Source organism: Pocillopora damicornis, chromosome 9, assembly GCF_964200805.1.
Source record: "Pocillopora damicornis chromosome 9, jaPocDami1.2, whole genome shotgun sequence".
NCBI classification, from domain to species: Eukaryota; Metazoa; Cnidaria; class Anthozoa; order Scleractinia; family Pocilloporidae; genus Pocillopora; species Pocillopora damicornis.
The window spans coordinates 22,961,422-22,979,547 of NC_142678.1; the positions used below are offsets into that span (position 1 = coordinate 22,961,422).

At 39.0% G+C, this 18,126-nt stretch overlaps 3 protein-coding genes across 7 annotated transcripts; 2 read left to right on the forward strand and 1 right to left on the reverse strand.

The window, feature by feature from the left end:
- Positions 1-319: 319 nt before the first annotated feature.
- On the reverse strand, positions 320-2,455 carry LOC113675888 (single-strand selective monofunctional uracil DNA glycosylase). Its single transcript, XM_027192490.2, has 2 exons — positions 2,180-2,455; positions 320-1,390 (listed from the first exon to the last, which is right to left on the reverse strand). The coding sequence occupies exons 1-2, from the start codon at positions 2,444-2,446 to the stop codon at positions 845-847; spliced, it is 813 nt and encodes a 270-aa protein (XP_027048291.2). The 5' UTR covers positions 2,447-2,455; the 3' UTR covers positions 320-844.
- Positions 2,456-2,496: 41 nt separating this feature from the next.
- On the forward strand, positions 2,497-7,646 carry LOC113675886 (uncharacterized). Of its 3 annotated transcripts, XM_027192488.2 has the most exons (5): positions 2,498-3,210; positions 3,755-3,829; positions 4,280-5,122; positions 5,597-5,611; positions 5,977-6,117. In XM_027192488.2, the coding sequence occupies exons 1-3, from the start codon at positions 2,586-2,588 to the stop codon at positions 5,119-5,121; spliced, it is 1,542 nt and encodes a 513-aa protein (XP_027048289.2). In that variant the 5' UTR covers positions 2,498-2,585; the 3' UTR covers position 5,122; positions 5,597-5,611; positions 5,977-6,117. The 3 variants fall into 3 exon arrangements, with proteins under 3 accessions (XP_027048290.2, XP_027048289.2, XP_027048288.2); XM_027192487.2 differs by lacking the exon at positions 5,597-5,611 and having other exon boundaries at positions 2,499-3,210; positions 5,977-7,646; XM_027192489.2 differs by lacking the exons at positions 3,755-3,829; positions 5,597-5,611 and having other exon boundaries at positions 2,497-3,210; positions 5,977-7,646.
- Positions 7,647-9,207: 1,561 nt separating this feature from the next.
- On the forward strand, positions 9,208-17,345 carry LOC113675879 (organic cation transporter-like protein). Of its 3 annotated transcripts, none has more exons than XM_089182865.1 (11): positions 9,208-9,432; positions 11,722-11,919; positions 12,154-12,257; positions 12,494-12,722; positions 12,975-13,173; positions 13,270-13,488; positions 14,332-14,466; positions 14,939-15,033; positions 15,558-15,666; positions 16,131-16,203; positions 16,328-17,345. In XM_089182865.1, the coding sequence occupies exons 2-11, from the start codon at positions 11,736-11,738 to the stop codon at positions 16,535-16,537; spliced, it is 1,557 nt and encodes a 518-aa protein (XP_089038991.1). In that variant the 5' UTR covers positions 9,208-9,432; positions 11,722-11,735; the 3' UTR covers positions 16,538-17,345. The 3 variants fall into 3 exon arrangements, with proteins under 3 accessions (XP_089038991.1, XP_027048280.2, XP_027048279.2); XM_027192479.2 differs by having other exon boundaries at positions 9,214-9,269; XM_027192478.2 differs by lacking the exon at positions 9,208-9,432 and adding an exon at positions 10,242-10,609.
- The last annotated feature ends 781 nt before the right edge of the window (positions 17,346-18,126 follow it).

The window sequence follows — 18,126 nt, forward strand, 5'->3', positions numbered from 1 at the left end:
TGTTATCAGAGAGAGTGACTCAAAGCAGGTTTGTTCATCAATGGGGGCCATGGAAATAGATGGGAACTCCAGATTTAAAATCTTTTGCACCCCCCCCCCCCACCCATTTTTCCCTGATATGACGCATAAGCTTTAGATAATGGTCCATTACCCTCAACCAACTGGAATTGGTAATATTTTTGTCAAAGTTTGCATAAGAGTAATTTCCTGTTGAGTGGTTGGTTGTAATCTGGGGATTGCATGGTGTTACTCAACTTCACTTTGTAATCTGCCATTGTGCTTAATTTCCTTTTGGCCTTAAAATGAATTAAAATCAAAAGCCTGTAACTGTTTAATTCCAGTGAGTGACCAAGACAATTTCTCCTTACAATATCAATACAATATCAATACAATATCAATACGATATCAATACAATATCAATACAATATCAATACAATATCAAGCAGACAAGTGATAAAAATAAAGAAAAACATCAGTTAGCAAATGGTTAGTTGATCTAATGCTAAATTTGCTAAACTAACTTCATAAGAATTGTATGGCAAACAGTAAGAAGAGTAACTTAGTTGATCTGGGAGTGAAAAGGTTAAGGTGGATCCTGTTGGTTGGGTAGTCTATTTCTAGGCACAACAACTGAACTTATTACATGTATGTAGACTAATTAAAAATACTGTGAACATTTAGCTTCTTTTAATCAAGTAGGCAGAAAGATAAGTAGGTAAAAAAATTGTAATTGTTTCAAACTATATACAGAATGTATCATTCGTTGTACCAATCATCTTTCTGATGGATCAAAGTTTATCAAAATATGATAGTTTACAGTGAATATTAACCAGAGGGTTTATCATCAGGACAATACTGGATTTAAATGTTCATTTTTGATGTAGCACATGAGATCAAGGTCTGTGAGTTTTGTTAAAGCAATATTGTTCCAACCGCTATTTGCAGCAGGGCTTGCTGGACTGGGATGCATGATTGAATATATTTCAACATTACTGTCTTTTAAAGCCTTCTGAGCTCTTTCCTCTGCAAATTTCCCAACACCAACAACAATTTTTACTCCCATCAACTTCACAACATCTGCCAGAGATTTATCACAGAGCTCCAATAAAGTCTCTCTCTCTTTCTTGGGCAGCTGAGGAGGTGTAACATTCTTACCACTTGATTTCATAAACACCAGTGGGCAATAATTGTGAATAAAACAATTGGCAAAAAATGTCTCTGGTGATTTGCAGTGTTCTTGAAAGAAACCCCAAAGTCGGCTACCACTGACTTCTGCTCTTGTGCAGTCAAGTCCATGTATAAGTCTTTTAGGATGCTCTTGAACTGGTTTCTCCACACTACCTTTTATTTTAAGCCAGTTTACGACATGTTTGGTATCTCCAAAAGGTACCTAACAAATAAACAGGAGTTAATGAAAGCAAAATAATTTCAACAATCTTTTTAGCTGTTTATCACTCTGCACAATACTCTTTTGATGTCAAATAAATGACCTTTTCCTTTATTTGTTGAAGACAAACTTTTACAGAGTGTTCAACATTTTCTTGTCATCAAAACACCTTTATCACAAGAATGATTATTTAAAGATAGCAAGGACAAAGATGAATGAAAGACCTTGATATTGAAGGAGGTTGACATGTTAAATTTAAGGCTAATCTGCATATGAAAAGCATCTCTCCTACAAGGCAATTTTACAAGATTGACTTCCTTGTTGAGGAGATCCTAACGTCTTTCTTTGATGCGTTAAGTTAATTTGTTAAACTTTATTACATATACTTACTTCTCCTTGCAATATATATTGAAATATGATTGATTTGTTGGTTTCCAGCACAAGTTACCAGTCTCCTTTATTAAAAAGGAGAAGTCTCCTTTATTAAAAAGGAGAAAAAGATCTTAAAAACCTTCAATTCTCGTCAACACAGGTGTTGAGAAAATAGACTTACCAGCTAGAGGAAGTTATGTATCAAAAATTCTATTAAAATATTTTAAGCAGCTCGAATGGAGAATTGCTCAACAGATATCTATCACGAGAAAATATTGCATGATGAGATTCTAGACCTTTAGGGGAGCTTTGCTCTGGGAACAGGCTTGTTGATCAAATTTCGGCTTCATAGAATTTCTTTCACGGGAAAAGTGCTGCACTTACTAGTTAACAGACGAGTTACTCATCATACAGGCTTACCCCGTTCTGAGCCATTCCAAACGGACCAGGATTCATTCCCAAAAAGAGCACTTTTTGCCCAGCTTTGCAGTACCTCTTGACATAATCTTCATGTGTTTCTCTGGCATATTCAAGCGGGTTATACACATGCGTTATTGGAGAAGAAAACACAAGCGGCGATAGTTTTTTACAAAGGTCATCTTCAAGTTTCAAAAATTCGTCACAAAATTCTTCTTCAGCATTCACTTTCCTCCTCTTCAAAGGAACAATCAAGGCAGAAGCCGCCATGTTTGTTTTTGTTGTAAAGAATTCCAAATTAGGAGGATTGATTGTTACAATTTAAACACGTGGTCCCATCAATTAGCGTTACTTCCATCCGCCATTTTCTTGGAACTCATCGTGAAAGATTGAAAAAGTTAAGAAAATCATGTCTTCTTCTGAACCTGAGCAGCTGCGAAAAATTTTCGTCGGTGGTCTAAATCGTCGAACAACAGAAGAAAGTTTGAAGGAGTATTTTTCAGCGTGGGGGAACATCGTAGACTGTGTTATTATGCGTGAAGGCAAAAATGGGCCTTCGCGTGGATTCGGATTTGTCACGTTCGATAACGCTCAAGCTGTTGACGATTGTTTGAAAGTGAAAAATCACGAGCTGGATAACTGGGAAATTGAACCAAAACGGTCGGTTCCCAAGGGCGAAGCTCAGTCGAGGACACGAAAGATTTTTGTCGGTGGGTTGGCAAGCACGGCCACAGAGGAAGATGTGGAAGAATATTTCACTGGCTTGTGTGAAAAATTCGGCAAGGGAAAAATATTGGATATCGACCTCAAAAGAGATAAAGAAAATCCCAGCCGACTCCGTGGCTTTGCATTCGTCACTTTCGACAACGAAGAAGTAGTTGAGAGCATTTGTTCGATCAGTTTTCATCAAATAAAGCTTAAGCAGTGTGAAGTTAAGAAGGCAGAATCTCAAGCCACCATGAGAAAGAAGGAGGAACAAGAGTTGAAGGAGTCACGGCGCTCAAACGGAGCACTGAATACTCCGAGCTCTGAAGGTCAGGCATAGTTCTTTATTAAAGGAACTCTCCGTTAAAATATGTAAAGATAATCTTTTTAAAAATGTTCGAAACGGGAGATAAGTTTAAGCCACTTACTGTTTAGGATTGTAGACGATGACACCATAAACCACCCCACCCCTTCCCAATTGGTAGTCACCATTTTCACACCTAACCTTTAACACCCTAAAATCAGCATGCATATTCTCTATACTGTTCTCTGTACATTTCCTTTGGTAATGATGAGGAGAATTTGTCTATCCATCAAGAGCTTCTTACGTTTAAGTTGATGACCATTTCCTTTATTCTCATGACCTTAATGTTCGATTCAAGTGTGATATTGTAAGGAGAAATTAGATGCTGGTCAGTCCTAAGGGTTAAGTATAAAAACTGTCTTTCAGTGATGCTCAACATAAATTGACAAAGAACTTCACTCACACATATGACCTCAAAATTCATCTACAACAAGCTACTGGCCAATGCTCTCCTGTGTGCTGAACTCAAATCTGTGTTGACAGTTTTAATTTTTGTTTATTGGAAAAAGGTTTCCCAGGTTGGGGCTCCAGTGGTGGAAGTTTCAATGCAATGAATTCTGGATATGGAGGCTCTGGTGGAAGAGGTGACCACATTTCTAAGAATGAAACATTTTGACACTTTTGGAGAATCAAACACCGTCAGATTTCGTATTTTGTAAATACATGCTTCAAGTAGGTCTTGATACATAATAGTCGATTGGTCTTCCTTTAACAGTGTTTGGACTATTTTCTCTCAAATCCTTGTCCAGAGCACAAGCAAAATGAGAACCAGAAGCAAATTGACAAATGTGGGTGCAAACTGGTTGAAGAGGGGAAGGGTGAGAGAAATGAGATGGTCTACAGGTCTAAATTTTGCACAATTCTTAAACAGTTAAGTTATTCTTGGGCAGAATTGAAATAGATATTTCAGCTGTAATCAGGTGCACCGTAGTTTTTCTGTGAATAAACCTGACTTTGCATTATATTTTTAATTAATGAGATAAATAGTGTATTTTTATCATTATCATTAATTGTTGTTGGTTTTTTTTCCCCAGGGAATTTTGGAGGTCCTGTCAGCAGTGGAGGTGGTAATGGCAGCGGGTTTGGGACTGGTGGGATGCCTGGAACTGGTAGCATGGGTGGTTTTGGGGCTGGTGGGTTTGGTAATCCTGCAGCAGCAGCTGCTGCATTAATGAGTGGATTCAATCCGGCAGCTTTTGGTGGATTTGGTCCTGGTGCAATGGGTAACTTTGGTCCTGGTTTTGGGTTCAATGGTATGGGATTTGGTGGTTTTGGGCCAGGCTTTTTTGGTGGTTTTGGAGGGTTTGGCCCAGGCGGTTTTGGAGGGGGAGGGGGAGGAGGAGGAGGAGGAGGAGGTGGAGGAAGTGGTGGGACGGGAGGTTTTGGAGCCGGAAGTGGGTACGGCGCTGGGAGTGGTGCAAGTTATGGTGGTGGGGGAGCCTCTGGAAGAGGTCATTCTCATAGTAGTTCTAGCAACTATGACAAAGATAATTACAATGAAGTTCCTTATGGTATGGGAGATGTTAAGGGCAGCATGGCCGGGGAGCGCAATGTTTCCTCAGCTATGGCAGGCTCTAGCGGTACTGGTGGAAGTTCTGGTGGTGGATATGAAGGGATGAACAACCCAATGGCTTCTGCTTATGGCAGCTATCCTGGATTTGGCTTTGGAGGCTTTCCCTCCATGGGTGATTGGAATCAGTTTGCTGCAGCAGCTGCTGCTGCAGGTGGTGGGGTTGGGGGATCAGGAGGAGGGCCTGGTGATTATCAGATGGGGAACTATGGTCAGATGAATTCCAGCTATGGTCCCGCCAATCGTATGAATAGTCGTGGTGCAAATGGAGGTGACAAAAATAATCGAGGATTCAGACCTTACTGAGGTAAGATCATATACATTGCGTTGCATCTGTTGTTTTATTTTGAACAATTCTCAACTCCATCCACAGTTGTGCTTCATTTCATGAAAGTTAATAAATTTAACGTCATGAAATATTTTGCAATTTATTCGCCTAAGCATGAATCAAAGTTGTCATCAGAAAAATGAAGGTTTCTTGTTTTTCAAAGAGGTTTCTTAGACAGGAAGATCAATGTCATCCAAAGGTCAACATCACCCAAATTTTAACAACATAGTTCCACCGATATAACTTAGGAAGTACAAACACAATTAAGTATTGCGTCTTGAAAATAGGATCTCTAACTTGATTCTGTTCAAAAGAATTTTATCAATTACATGCCTCTTTAGTATCAAAATACACAAAAGTCCTGATACTTCAGATTTACAGTGATGATGGTAGACAGAACAAATAAGTTATGAAAATGTCCTCGTACTGACAATTTGAAATGATTCATTCCAGGAATAGAAGAGTACAGTGAGTATTTGTTGTTCTGTAATATTGTTTTTATATGCAGTTATTTATTTGGCTGTTAAGTTTTATCTACATTTTGTTACTGTCTTTCCTGTCACAAGGTGTGACAGGTAATTTTTAAAATTTTTTTTAGATGTTTAATTTTATTCCTGCATCTGTGTAAAATGTTCCTGATGATTCCATGAGTTTTTTATTTGAAGTAACCATAAATGATACTACACTATGAAATAGTGATTTTATTAGGAATATTTCTGATATTACAATTTTTTAATTATTTGTGAATTGTTTGAGTCATCAGATCTAAAGGCATTAGCATACGCTGGACAACTCTTACTTTCACTCACTAACACTGTGTACTTTTAATGCAGGTTAATTGTAGCTGCAGTGAGTGACAGACAGTTACAGCAAGAGAACTGAACACATTTGAAACAACAGAGTAGACAGGCATTCACAGCCACTGCATCTTATTCAGAAGCTTGGAAGTGTGTAGTGTACAAAGAATAGGGAAGCTGCTGCTGTAGACTTGAGATGTAGAAATAACACATATAGAAACAGATTGATGTTAATTCATAAAATTGGTAAAATTAACATTTTAGTAAGCTGGACTTTGAATTGAATCATAGCTGCAGAGTGATGTTAGCAAACAGCAGAAATATGTACTTACACAGTCAAAAAAAATCATTCTTAGCACAGTTCATCACTTCTTGATCAATTTTTTGAGATATTTTGCTTGTGAATTGTAACAGCCCATCAGATTTACTCTAGCTCTTTGCATGAGATTTCCTAGCCTAGTTATAAATCAAGAAAATATCTTAAATCTCCTAAATTAGCATAAATTCAGAAATTTGTTGTCTAGCAACAAATTTGTGAAATTTCCTATTTTAGATTAGTTTCCATCTGCTCATTTGGTGTAAACAGTCAAAGGTGTGGTAGATTCATGAAAAAAATTACTCTTGTTGCATAGAGCAATTGATTTTTTGTAGTATTGTTGCAGTATTATTTACTGACATTTAGATCTCAGCTGTATAGGAAAGGGTAGTAAGTATTAGTTGTAAATGACTTGGTAGTTATCTAATGGGGGCCAATGAGGAGACTGTAGATAATATGCAATTGGTTTGTGTTGACATTGGCACCTTAATAAACCTAATACTCCATTTTAGAATAGTAATGATAATTAGCAGATTGAAATAGTTAGCAAACTTGTATTGAAAACCATAGAGACATCTTGAATTAGTGACTTCTATTAAGGACACAAAAATTGGTTCAGATTGCGGTTTTGTAAACCTGGAAGTTAATAACATTTATATTGGGTAGCAGACTTGTCTACACTATAGGGAGTCATGTGTCTCAATTCTTAGTTTTGTCATTGTCAGAGCTGTGTATAAAACTGTTTTCCTTAAACACATTTAAATAAGAAAAGAACAGAAAGACAGGAGCTTATAATTTTTAATTTAACTGCTCTAGGCTGACAGCCTTTGTTTTGAGTTGAATGTGTTAGAAAATTTGTGTAGGTCTAATGAAGAACAAGCTAGCAATTGTGGGGAAACAATCTCCCATGAGATGGGGGATTATAGTAACTTGAGGAAGTTATATCATAGCCAGGATATTAGATTGCATTTGACTGTTTGACTGTCTACCCCTAGAGGGGAGGTCTGATTACTATGCTTCAGTGTAATCCCAATCCAGTTCAGTTGTAACAAATCATCCCAATTTTGTCTAAGAAAGTTATCAATCTTTTTTGTGGGGACAAAAATTGACTCCAGGCTTAGAACTATTCTCAGAGAGGTCACATAGACCAGAGACACATAAATTTGGTCACCTGAATATCATCTCGTGATAAATCTGTGAAGTGGAATCTCTTCCCAACCCTAAAACACTAATATCATCATTTGTGCCTTTAAAAACTCGACTTGCCTTTTAAGAAAAAAAATGAAATTTTCTGTAGGATTAAAAAAATTAAAATGAAAAACAAGCTGGTAAGTTTCTCTCCTAACATGTAAGTTGTATTTGATGAGAAATAAAGTTGTTTCTTTGCAAATTTCTTGCATTTTTATTGTATAGAATTGTGTTTTTGCCACTCCTTTTTCCTTTTTGCTTCGAATGGTATAGGCTTAACCTCGTTGGCTCAATCACAGCGGGTGCTGGAAACAGGTACCGGAAAGTATCATCAAGGCAAACGTTTCAATTGTGTGGTCTTTTAAAAGCTTATTCACAACTTTCGGTGAGAAGCCATTCTTGTTCGAGTTTCTCCAGCTCGTGTCTTGAATTATAGTTAAGAATTTCGTACCCAGGTATCCTGCGAATGAAGTCTTTGAGGTTTAATAGACAGAGAGAGGTCATGATTTTAACTTCCATCTCATTCTCAGAGGTTTTCCACATGACTCCCATTGCTCTCGGGAAGTTATTTCGTTGCTACATCTTATTTATTTAAGACTGAAATAACTCTCAGTGCGCAACACATTTGACGTAACACACACCCTTTCGGGTAATGAAGTAGTAGCGTATCCTAGGTCCCCTCCCCGCCCCCCAGTTAACACGTGACATTGTTAGAAAGACCTTTTTCTATCTTCTAAAGTATAACCATGGTTTCCTCAGTCCGTAGGTCTATATTGATCCCCCGAGACATACCTTAGACATTAGCAGGTGGCCGTCACGGGCTAGTGGTGCCTTTGGATGAATTTAGACAGGATTTAAAGTATCCGGGATTTATCATTATTTAAATAGTGTCTGCTGGGGTGAAATTTTGGAGGAGGGGGTAAACCGCGCCCACCCAATGATCATCGCACAACACAAGAATACCTTGCGGTCCGTACATCGCAGTGCTATACCCAGTGTTTTTACAGCGAGAGTTAACATCTGACATTTGATGCCTTTAGTTTATCGTTATATATATAAGGCAAATTTTCAATATCTGTACTGCATTAATAGTGAGCAGTCGTGATTTATACAGATTACACGACCCGGTAGGGTATCCTAAAGACATTAGATTTAGTCTGGTGTTTGTAACAATTTATTCTTCGCAGTCATCATCAACTCCAGTAGAACACGGCGATTTTGTGTCTCGACTGAAACACCATAACACAGGTTAAAGGTACGTCATAATCAGCATACATTATTTTCTTAGAGTGGGCGTTAAGAGACAACTATGATAACTCTAACCCCAGGAGATACCTTTATCTTATCAAAACGAAAAAGCGCAAGTATTAAACACCGCGTTCCGCAAGGTAATCCGATGTTAGCAGGGGGGGGGGGAGGAGAGGGGAAGGGAAATTGTAGGTGAAACGGATGGTGACCTAGTAACATTGTGTATTACCGTGAAACAAATTCAAAAAAGAGAAAAAGAGATACGTTAGATGTCAGAGTAGTCCGGTGCAATCTTAAAATCTTTTACCTTCTATACAACGTTAGATAAGATCGGGGATAGCTATCCCTACCTGGTAGGTAATTCCCACACCCCTCCCCCCCCCCCTTCCCCGCCTGAATGCGTTCAAAAATGGGCGGATAGCCTATCCAAGATTGTTCCAGAATGGTGGAAGATTTCTGCACAGATGACCTTTCGACACTTTAGGGACGAAACGATCATACTGCCATGGAATAATAAACATCCTGCGAGGTAACCGCAATTCATATCAGAATTCGCTGTCAAGCTCTCACAGGCAAGGTAAGCAAAGAAGATCGTGAACTCTACAGATGTCTGTCAATATTTTAAATTGACTGTTATAATGACTCAGTAAAACACTGAGGAGATATTTGAGTGGCACGTTTTCAAGCTTAGCAGATCAAGCTCATATAGTATACAGGTAACGGCTGACAGATTCTTAGAGGTAAGTAAGAAAGTCAATTGCTTCCCAGATCTGTTATGCTAGCAGATCTTTGTTGCGTACTTTGCGGTCAGCGATGGAATCTTCCATTACAGAGAAACCACCAACAGAGGTTTCCTTACACATGACTTGATAGATGCTGAACAGAAATTTCATAACAAGTTTTGGAATGCTGTCAAACTGGCAGTGTCACGAAAGATCTGATTTTGTTGTCATGACATAAACTCAACTCCAAACTAGCTCTTGGAAGCTGAGATCCAAAATAGTCCCAAAATATCATAAAAAAATATCAACCATTCTAATAGAGTGTTTGTTTACGAAAAAATCGATAAATGAAATAAAAACACATCACTTCTCTAGACTTTTAACGTCCCTGTTTCTCTTTTGAAGCAGACACTCGGTCTACCGGGATAATTGGTAGTTAAGTCCGCCTCTGGTCTCCGAAAGTGGACGCTGTTGTAAAACCAATCACCATTTCTCTGAGCGGGTTTCAGCAGACTGTTTCGGATCCGTCGGACAATTTACCCGGCTTCGGCATAAAGAACAGATTTCTATCTACCTTGCTCTCGTAATGCATAGCAAAAATTGTTACTACTAATTTAAGATACCAATCATTGAAAAATTAAACGCCTTTTCAAGAAACGTCTTTATTTTGACAGAGGCTCAAAAGAGCACATTGTGTACTCCATTAAAGCGTAATTGGATGAGAGACATACGTCAGAGCGCAGCGAGAAGTTTAAGGCCCCCAAGCGAGTTTCTTTTTCTGTCTTTGAGTTGTTTGTTTCTGTTTCGTCATGTTTTGTTTGGTTAGCCTCTTTTTGTTAAAGTGACAAAGATAGCAAGGCTTCCTGGCGCCTGTATCAATTGTCGCTTTAAATCCTTAAAGAAGGTCTTACACATTTTTTCCTGTTGCCCTTTTTTTCTTCATATGACCCTGTTATGACCTTTTTGTTTTGAAATTAAGGTGTTCTTTAGTACAATACTTTTCCTTTTCCGTTAATTTGCATGTTCACAATGCCGCTTTTGTTGTGCAGGCGCCTTGCATAAAATGTACATTAACAAAGTCAGTCTGGTGTATATTTTTGTTATCTGTTTCACAAGTTTTGCTTTCGACGGGTTACAACTTGCGTAGATTGCCAAAGATACGTTTAACTTAGTAGATAGGAAAACTTTGCGTAAGGTGAGTGTTCGATGTCTTCTGCTTGTTGTAAAGAGTAGAGTTTTGACTACAGTTTTTTTATAATATTGTGCTTGAATAGTTAGAGCTAAAAAGTTCGATTTGGTTAGTCAATAACACACGACACACTTGCCAAAACCGTGCGTCGGCGATTAAAATTTCACTTTTATAGAAATCTGCGAGTTTCGCTCTAATTGTACAATTATTATGTAATACACGGTTGACCCTGAAATATCAACAGCTTGCATGCTCGTGATAGCGGCCTCCTGCGTTCGATCGGTTGAAGAAAGGGGGGAAACGAAGGGTTTGTTGAAGCTAGTTTAACTCTAGTAATACATGAAAATTTGAATGTGACGAAGAACAATCTTCATCGTCGACCTGCCAATGTTTGAAATTTAGAAAAACTGAAATGTAGCAATTTAGGATTCCAGCGAGTTTTCCTCGTATGTCAACACTGCAAACACAAACATCTCGAGTCATTGCTTCGAACAATGATCTCAAACAGGAGCCCTGTCTCAAAGTATTTTGCATGATCTCGAGCCTTTGGCTTACACAAATGAGGCTATGCAAACTTAACATACATGGTGTGGTTCAATCTTATCCTTAGTTCAAATTTTATTTTCTTTTGTTTTTGGGTATTGTAATGTATGATAATGAGTTTGAAACAAAGGAAAGTAAAATTTGAACAAGAATAAAATTGAACCACAACATATACAAGCGAGCCAGCTTTTAAAACTTTTACCAAAATCAAGGCCGAAATTCGAGTGTGCTTATTTCACACACTTTAGGATTTGGATTGTGTTTTGTCCATTTAATGTTAATGACTAGGCTGTACGTCTCAACATGGTTAAAATCTATAATTATATTACACATGAGCACAATATAACCTCATCTGCCGCACAATGCCTTTTCGAAGTGCATTTGCTTCAGGCACTAAAACGGTAGACGGTCTTTAGCTAATTTACATGTCGCGTTGCTAAGCCATTTTGAAATGAGTTTGGCTGGCCTGCTTTGGAAACCCCACATACGGTGACATTCAAACCAAGAAAAATATGGCGTATGTGTAACAAATGGTTTATAAAAAATTAGTCTCCAATGATCTCTATTCCTTCCAGTTCAACCCCACACCATGACACTCAGTGTGGATGGCTTCCTTACGAAGATTGGGGGTATGGGACGGTTCCAATGGATGTTGGTCTTTGTGGTGGGTATCATGATGGTGCCTGTCACCTTTCAGCCCCTCATCATGGCGTTCCTTGGATTAGAGCCCCCCTGGAAGTGCGCTCAAAACAGCACCGTTTGCAACTTTACAGGTGAGTAGCCGTGTTCTCCGTTACCTCAGGGGAAGGACGAATGAAAGGGCATCAATGGGGTTTTATAAATTGATTTATCGATTTCCTTTTTTGCTTCTAAGTGTGTTTGACTATCTTGCTTTCTGGCTTTAAAGCGATTTTCTTCTGAAAATCAAATTTCTCAAGCTTTTGTTACTCACTTTGTTCGGTGATTTCCGATCTATTAACATATTGTTGTTGTTTTTGCCTTTTTAGAGGAATTCGATATGTCATCGAATAACCCGAACAAGGATTTCAGATGCGATATTGATGACAGTGAATGGGAGTTCACTAAACCATACACATCCATCGTCACAGAGGTGGGCCCAACTTCTTCTCACTTCGAATCATCACGCCGTAAAATCTCCAATAAGTCCCCTTGATAAGGCTATAAGTTCTGATAAGTACCTACTTTCTAATTTTTCCCCTTCCACCCTCCCCCCCCCCTCCCTCCGCTTCCCTTAGTTTAAAACTTCACATCGGAAAACTGTGCCAGTACCAAAAATACGTTATCTATGGAATGCAAATTAAATAACCTTCGATTTCTGATCAACAGTGGCGCTTGGTGTGTTCCTGGTCCACATTGGCTTGGGTGACCACCTCGATCCAGTTCCTAGGCTGGCTTTTTGGTAACGTGGTGTTCGGTGTCTTATCTGACAAGTATGGCCGCCGAAAAGTTCTCTTCTTTTCATGCAGTATGGTTTGTTGGGTGGCATTTGCCAGTTCGTTTGTTCCTTGGTATTGGTTATATGCTGTCCTAAGGTTCATGATCGGCTTTGGTCTCGGTATGTATGAATGGTAGTTACAGAACACTAGATAGGATCGAACTAACAGACTTGATCCGTCATAGATCTGAATTCAATTGAATTCGCTCTATGATTGGTAAGGCAAATGCATGTCACCTTCTCAACCAATCAGAGCAAAACTAAAACGATTTGCGATTTGGAAAGTCGCTTCATACAGTTTTTTTTTAGCTCTCATTAGCTCTTTTTAAAATCTTCCTTGGCTCTGATTGGCTGTTGTGATTACAAATGCAGGGGGAGCCATTGTGTGCCTCTTCATTATGGCAACTGAATTCGTGGACCCCAATCACCGCGCCATGGCAGGCACCTTTGCGTGGTATTTTTGGACTGGGGCCTTGATGCTGGTGGCTCTGTTGGCTTACCTGATTAGGGACTGGAGGAAACTTTCTATCGCCACCTCGGCACCAGGCCTCGTGCTTTTCATCTTTTGGATGTAAGATGGCGACGAGTTTTGATTGCTTTATATAGTGGTCGGAACCTGCTTGAGTCAAGCAAACGGCGTAAATATAAAAATTTGTTTTTAATACAGACTAGTTCCTGAATCAGTACGCTGGCTGACGACGCATCAACGAGTCGAAGAGGCGGAGAACATTCTTAAGCGAGTGGCAAAAATCAACAAAAAGTCCATGCCCGAGGAGAACTTGGGTCTGCCTGACGATCAGAGGACTACAGAGAAGGAGGCTGGGTTTATGGATTTGTTTGGATCCCGCTCGATGACGAAGAAAACTATCATCTCTTGGATCTCTTGGTGAGAGAATAAATTGAGGATTTTTAAGCCTCTATAAACTATTCTGATAATCTATCTCTACCTGCCTGTGTGTGCATTGATTTATTTGTAGTTTATGCAATTTTTTAAATTGAATGTCGAAATTAATCCGGAATTTCTTTGGTTTTGCTTTACTTCGCTCTGTGATTGGTTCAGAAAATTCGCGCCACTTTCTCGACCAATCAGATTAAAAAATAAAGCCAATCACGCCTTGGTCACGCCAGTTTTGCTGCGCTTCTGGCAGTTTGCTTGTATTCACTTTGGATTCTCTCGACTGCTTTTACTTTCGCTTCGTTTTACGACACTTAATCGAAAGATGAGCTTTAAATTATATCGATTAATTATTTTTACTCATCAAAGTGTCGTTTGTTTGTGTTATTCGTTATTCACTTATTTTTCTAATTCCCCATATTGAAAAGTAATTTGTTTATTGACAGTGTACCTACCTGTATATTTTTACCTACCCACAAAATGTAACAATACACGATTTAAATAGGCACTTGACTAGTAAAGCTTCCTGTGGCTACTTCGGGATCTTTGCTATTAACTTATCTATTTAAGATATATTTTGTAAAATTTTACTCTCATTTATCTTAGGTACAAGTGAATTGCTGATGTTGTGCGAGTCGCCACTCGACGTATTTTCGATATCATACATCTGTAACTATCTCAATCCTTCTTGGCTGCAGGCGCACCGTCTGTTTTCTGCTTTCTTGACAATTCCTGCTTGGAACCCAGAACTCGACAAAACAGAATGAAATTTTTACCTTCCACAAAGGAACGATCTTGTAAAATTCTAACCAGTTCATTTTCTTTTCCTAACAGGTTTGTCAACGCACAAGTATACTTTGGTGTTTCGTTAGGTTCTGTCATGTTGGGTGGTAACATTTATCTCAATTTTTTCCTAACTTCGCTGGTCGAACTTCCTGGCAATGCCTTTGCTATTTACGCCATGAACAGGTTGGTTGTCATAATCGTAATCTGTCTTAACTTCATTTTGCTTTCGTTATTTTCACAGCTGGACGCGCGTTTCTCCGCCCATGGGAAGATTTTACACGGGTCGGGGAGAGGTTTACCGGGGTCTGACACTAACACCCAGATCCCTTGCAGAGCTCTAAACGGCTTTCATTGCACAAGGTCTCAAACTTTCCCGCGGGCGAAAAAACACTCGTGCCGTTACACTAATAATAAGGGCCTGCCGATGCACTAAGCTCAGATAATTTTCAGGGCACTTATATGTTCCACTTTTTTCAAGTAACTGTAAAAAAGCGATCGATAATATCATTTTCATCCATTTTTTGTTTCATTAGTAATTTTCTTACTTTTTTCACTGCAACATAAATTTGTTTTCATTAAGCATTCTCGTTCATCCTTTTTTAAAAAGACTTTTGGTTGTATCCTATTGACCTCTGATCCTTTTTTTCTTTTCTAGATTTGGTCGAAAGAAAGTAGTTGTGATAGGTTTAGTTGTGGCAGCCATATCAAATCTATTAGTTACTGTTTTTCCTTCTGATCCTGATAATTCAGGTGAGGTGGATTTTGGACAAAATCTTTCTTTTCTCGTTTCACATTTCGACCTTCACCCACTGTTAAGTAGGACTGGCCTCTCAGTTACATTCTTGGTAGTATAGTATTGTATCTCTAGGCCCACTTTGAGAAACAATTTTTTCTTATATTTCAGCTTTGCAGAAACAGGAATACTTATCGACAGATCCTAGTTAACACCCCTAACTCTCTCGTTTTGTCCACCTTTGTTCTCCTACCTGTCCCTGGCGTTCATTTCGTAAAACGTGCCGAAATTGTAAACGGTACGGTAGTAGCGCTGTCACATCGTTTTGGGATACCCAAAACGCTGTGACATCGGCTGACGAAGATTGACGGAAATTTGGGTCGAGTAAGGACCGTCCCCTTTTTTTCACCCCTCCGCTACTGTTGCATCACCATTTACTACAGCGCTTTGTTTAAGTAACTAAAGGCCTACCACAGGCCATCCTGCTTATACCCTTTTACGTTGTCAGTGATTTATCTTTTTTCTCAATTTTACTCTGTAGGATACGCAGCAGGACGTATCATCTTTGCCATGATTGGGAAGTTCTCTGTTATGAATTCGTTTGACGCCATTTTTGTGTTCTCCTCAGAGTTGTTCCCGACTGTAGTGCGGTAGGGAACATGTTTGCGAACGTTATTTTCAAGTTATCAAACAAAGTTTCCCCTCTCTTATTGGAAATCTTTAAGTGGTACACAAAGCTGCCAGTTTCGTTTATACCGATCTATGGTTAGCGGTCGGTTAGCTTGCGTAGCATGCGCTAAATTTAACTAGGGGCGAGTGATTTTGTCAGGCAAGCCACATGCGCGCGAGAGCTTTTTTGTATGACTCTTGCCATCTTGCCTTTGTTCGTTAACCATGAATCCTAAGGTACTTAAAAATTGTCATCCAGAATAATTAAAGTCTGTTTTACCTTCGATTATTATATTTTTAATAGCCATTTAAACTCGGTTCTGCAACGGCGCTGCTAACAACGGATTGTTTTGGTCCCCGCATTTTTCGGACAAGAATTCAAGTGCGAAAGGGAAGTTGTCTTGTTCTAAAAGTAATTAAAAATAAAAATTTTCTCTTCTCACAGAAATATTGGCCTCGGTTCATCTTCAGCTGCGGGCCGTTTTGGTGCGATCACATCACCATTTGTGTTAAGCTTGGTATGTACGACCCTATGATGAGCTAAGAATTAAAGAACTGATTTGCGAGACTGAAGTGAAAAATAACGTACATGACCCTCAGCAGTGCTTAAACCCAACCTGAACAAGCTTTTTTTTTTTGCAGAGTAAGTACATGGTTCAGCTTCCTTATATTATCATGGCGGTAGATGCCTTTGTGGCAGGAATTCTGTGCCTTCTCCTCCCTGAGACTAATAACACTCCGACAGCCGAGACACTTAAGGGTGCTGAAGCTTCCGGCGCTACTGATCTAGGCCTGTTGGCAGCAAAAGGCGAAGACGAAGAGGAGGACCCCGAGAAAATGACTGTAATGTAGGGAGATCTACAGCTAGGAAGAGGGGTTAGTACCTAAAGTCCACTCCTGGTCAGCGTCAACGATGTAAATTAGTATCTAATTCCCAACACTTTGTTGTTTCTTGGACGGAAAATTTTACTTAAACTTTCTGCTTGTTTATTAGAGGAACAGAAGGAAACAGCAGTGCTTTTAATCTAAGGCAGGCTTTCTTTACTACAGAAGTAGTTTTTAAGTAGACATTCTCGGTTTGGCGTACATGCAGTGGTTTGAGTTTTTGAAGAGATTTTAGAGTTCTAGACGACATGTTTCCAGAGGTAAAACTGTATACCAGCGAGCCATTGGGAAATCCAATTGCGTTTTTAAAAGTTACTGATACAAAAAGTGGGCATTTAATCGGAACTAGTACAAAAGATCGTCTTCTCCTTTAAATTCGGGTTGTAAGGCCATCGATCGATCGTTTCTACCAAGTGCACTTTTCACCATTTTCGTAACTCTATTCCAGTTACAAAAATCTACTACATGTCAAGTATTAGACCGCAAGTAGTCACGCCTTTTCGGCGAAGTCCGTTTCGCGTCCCAGAAAAATCGGCGAAAAAGGAGACTGATGATAACGCGCCGCGCGGAACTCCAGGAGAGAGGTACACAAAAAGTACCAAAAGAGTTCCGTACAACGCGTTGACGCCAATTTCTATCTTTTTTGTTGTTTTGTTTTTTATTTTTACCCGCGCGCCAGACTTCGCCAAAAAGGAGGGACTTCTCCAGTCTAGTATAGTAGTATAGTATAGTAACATTAATTAATCATAGGAGTTATTAAAACTGTTCGATTAAAGCTGGTTTATTAATATTTAGTTAATGCCACTGACCAAATACAACCCTATCCTTGGTGAAAAGAGTGCGTTTTGAACAGGCGTGCGTTATTCAGACGGGCACTCGCGAGCTAACGAGCAAGAAGTCACGCGACAGATCGCTCGTGGAGAAAAAAGAGCACTTTATTAATTGTTGGTATTTTTTATAACAAAACTAAATGCAAAATACAAATTTTGAGGGGCTACGATATAAAGATTGCTAGAGATTCCCGAAATGTCGAACTTTGTCAAATATCGGTGACTGTCACCGTATCCATGGTAACCATTCCTTTTCAGGACTACTCGCACCTCATTATAAAAACAACATTTATCATTATGAATTGTAGCTACGAATCTAAATGGCTTTGCCGAGGGAAATGTTTGTCAGACGTGAAAGCTGAGTAAATACGATACTTTTAAAGAAGGAATCATAGACAAACCTGCTAATTCTGGAGCTTAGTCAAGAGATAAATCATTTACGAAAGAGAATAATTTCGATTCATTTTTTTAAAAAGATGATCAGAGTAATGTCCTAAGAGATAAAAAGATATTCAAAATGATTTCCTAAGTTATAAAAACGTACAAAAAAATGTTCTTATCCAAAGTAGGATGTCCCCTTAAGCCTGGAACATAACCTAAATACTTTTCACTCCTTTCGGCTCAGACAAGTAAGGGAATTTCCGCCTATTCGAATTTAGAGCAAGGCAGTGTAGACATTGTTTGCTTTCATTCTAAGGAATAGTGTCGCGAAACTGACGCACGTGT

Excerpts from the sequence above, each read along its gene's own strand:
- LOC113675888 (XM_027192490.2), bottom strand. The coding sequence starts at position 2,446 with ATGGCGGCTTCTGCCTTGATTGTTCCTTTGAAGAGGAGGAAAGTGAAT. Across the intron at positions 1,391-2,179 it reads TTGGAATGGCTCAGAACGGG|GTACCTTTTGGAGATACCAA; the intron begins GTAAGCCTGTAT and ends TTTATTTGTTAG.
- LOC113675886 (XM_027192488.2), top strand. The coding sequence starts at position 2,586 with ATGTCTTCTTCTGAACCTGAGCAGCTGCGAAAAATTTTCGTCGGTGGT. Across the intron at positions 3,211-3,754 it reads GAATACTCCGAGCTCTGAAG|GTTTCCCAGGTTGGGGCTCC; the intron begins GTCAGGCATAGT and ends TATTGGAAAAAG. Across the intron at positions 3,830-4,279 it reads TGGAGGCTCTGGTGGAAGAG|GGAATTTTGGAGGTCCTGTC; the intron begins GTGACCACATTT and ends TTTTTTCCCCAG.
- LOC113675879 (XM_089182865.1), top strand. The coding sequence starts at position 11,736 with ATGACACTCAGTGTGGATGGCTTCCTTACGAAGATTGGGGGTATGGGA. Across the intron at positions 12,258-12,493 it reads ACACATCCATCGTCACAGAG|TGGCGCTTGGTGTGTTCCTG; the intron begins GTGGGCCCAACT and ends TCTGATCAACAG. Across the intron at positions 14,467-14,938 it reads GCTATTTACGCCATGAACAG|ATTTGGTCGAAAGAAAGTAG; the intron begins GTTGGTTGTCAT and ends TTTCTTTTCTAG.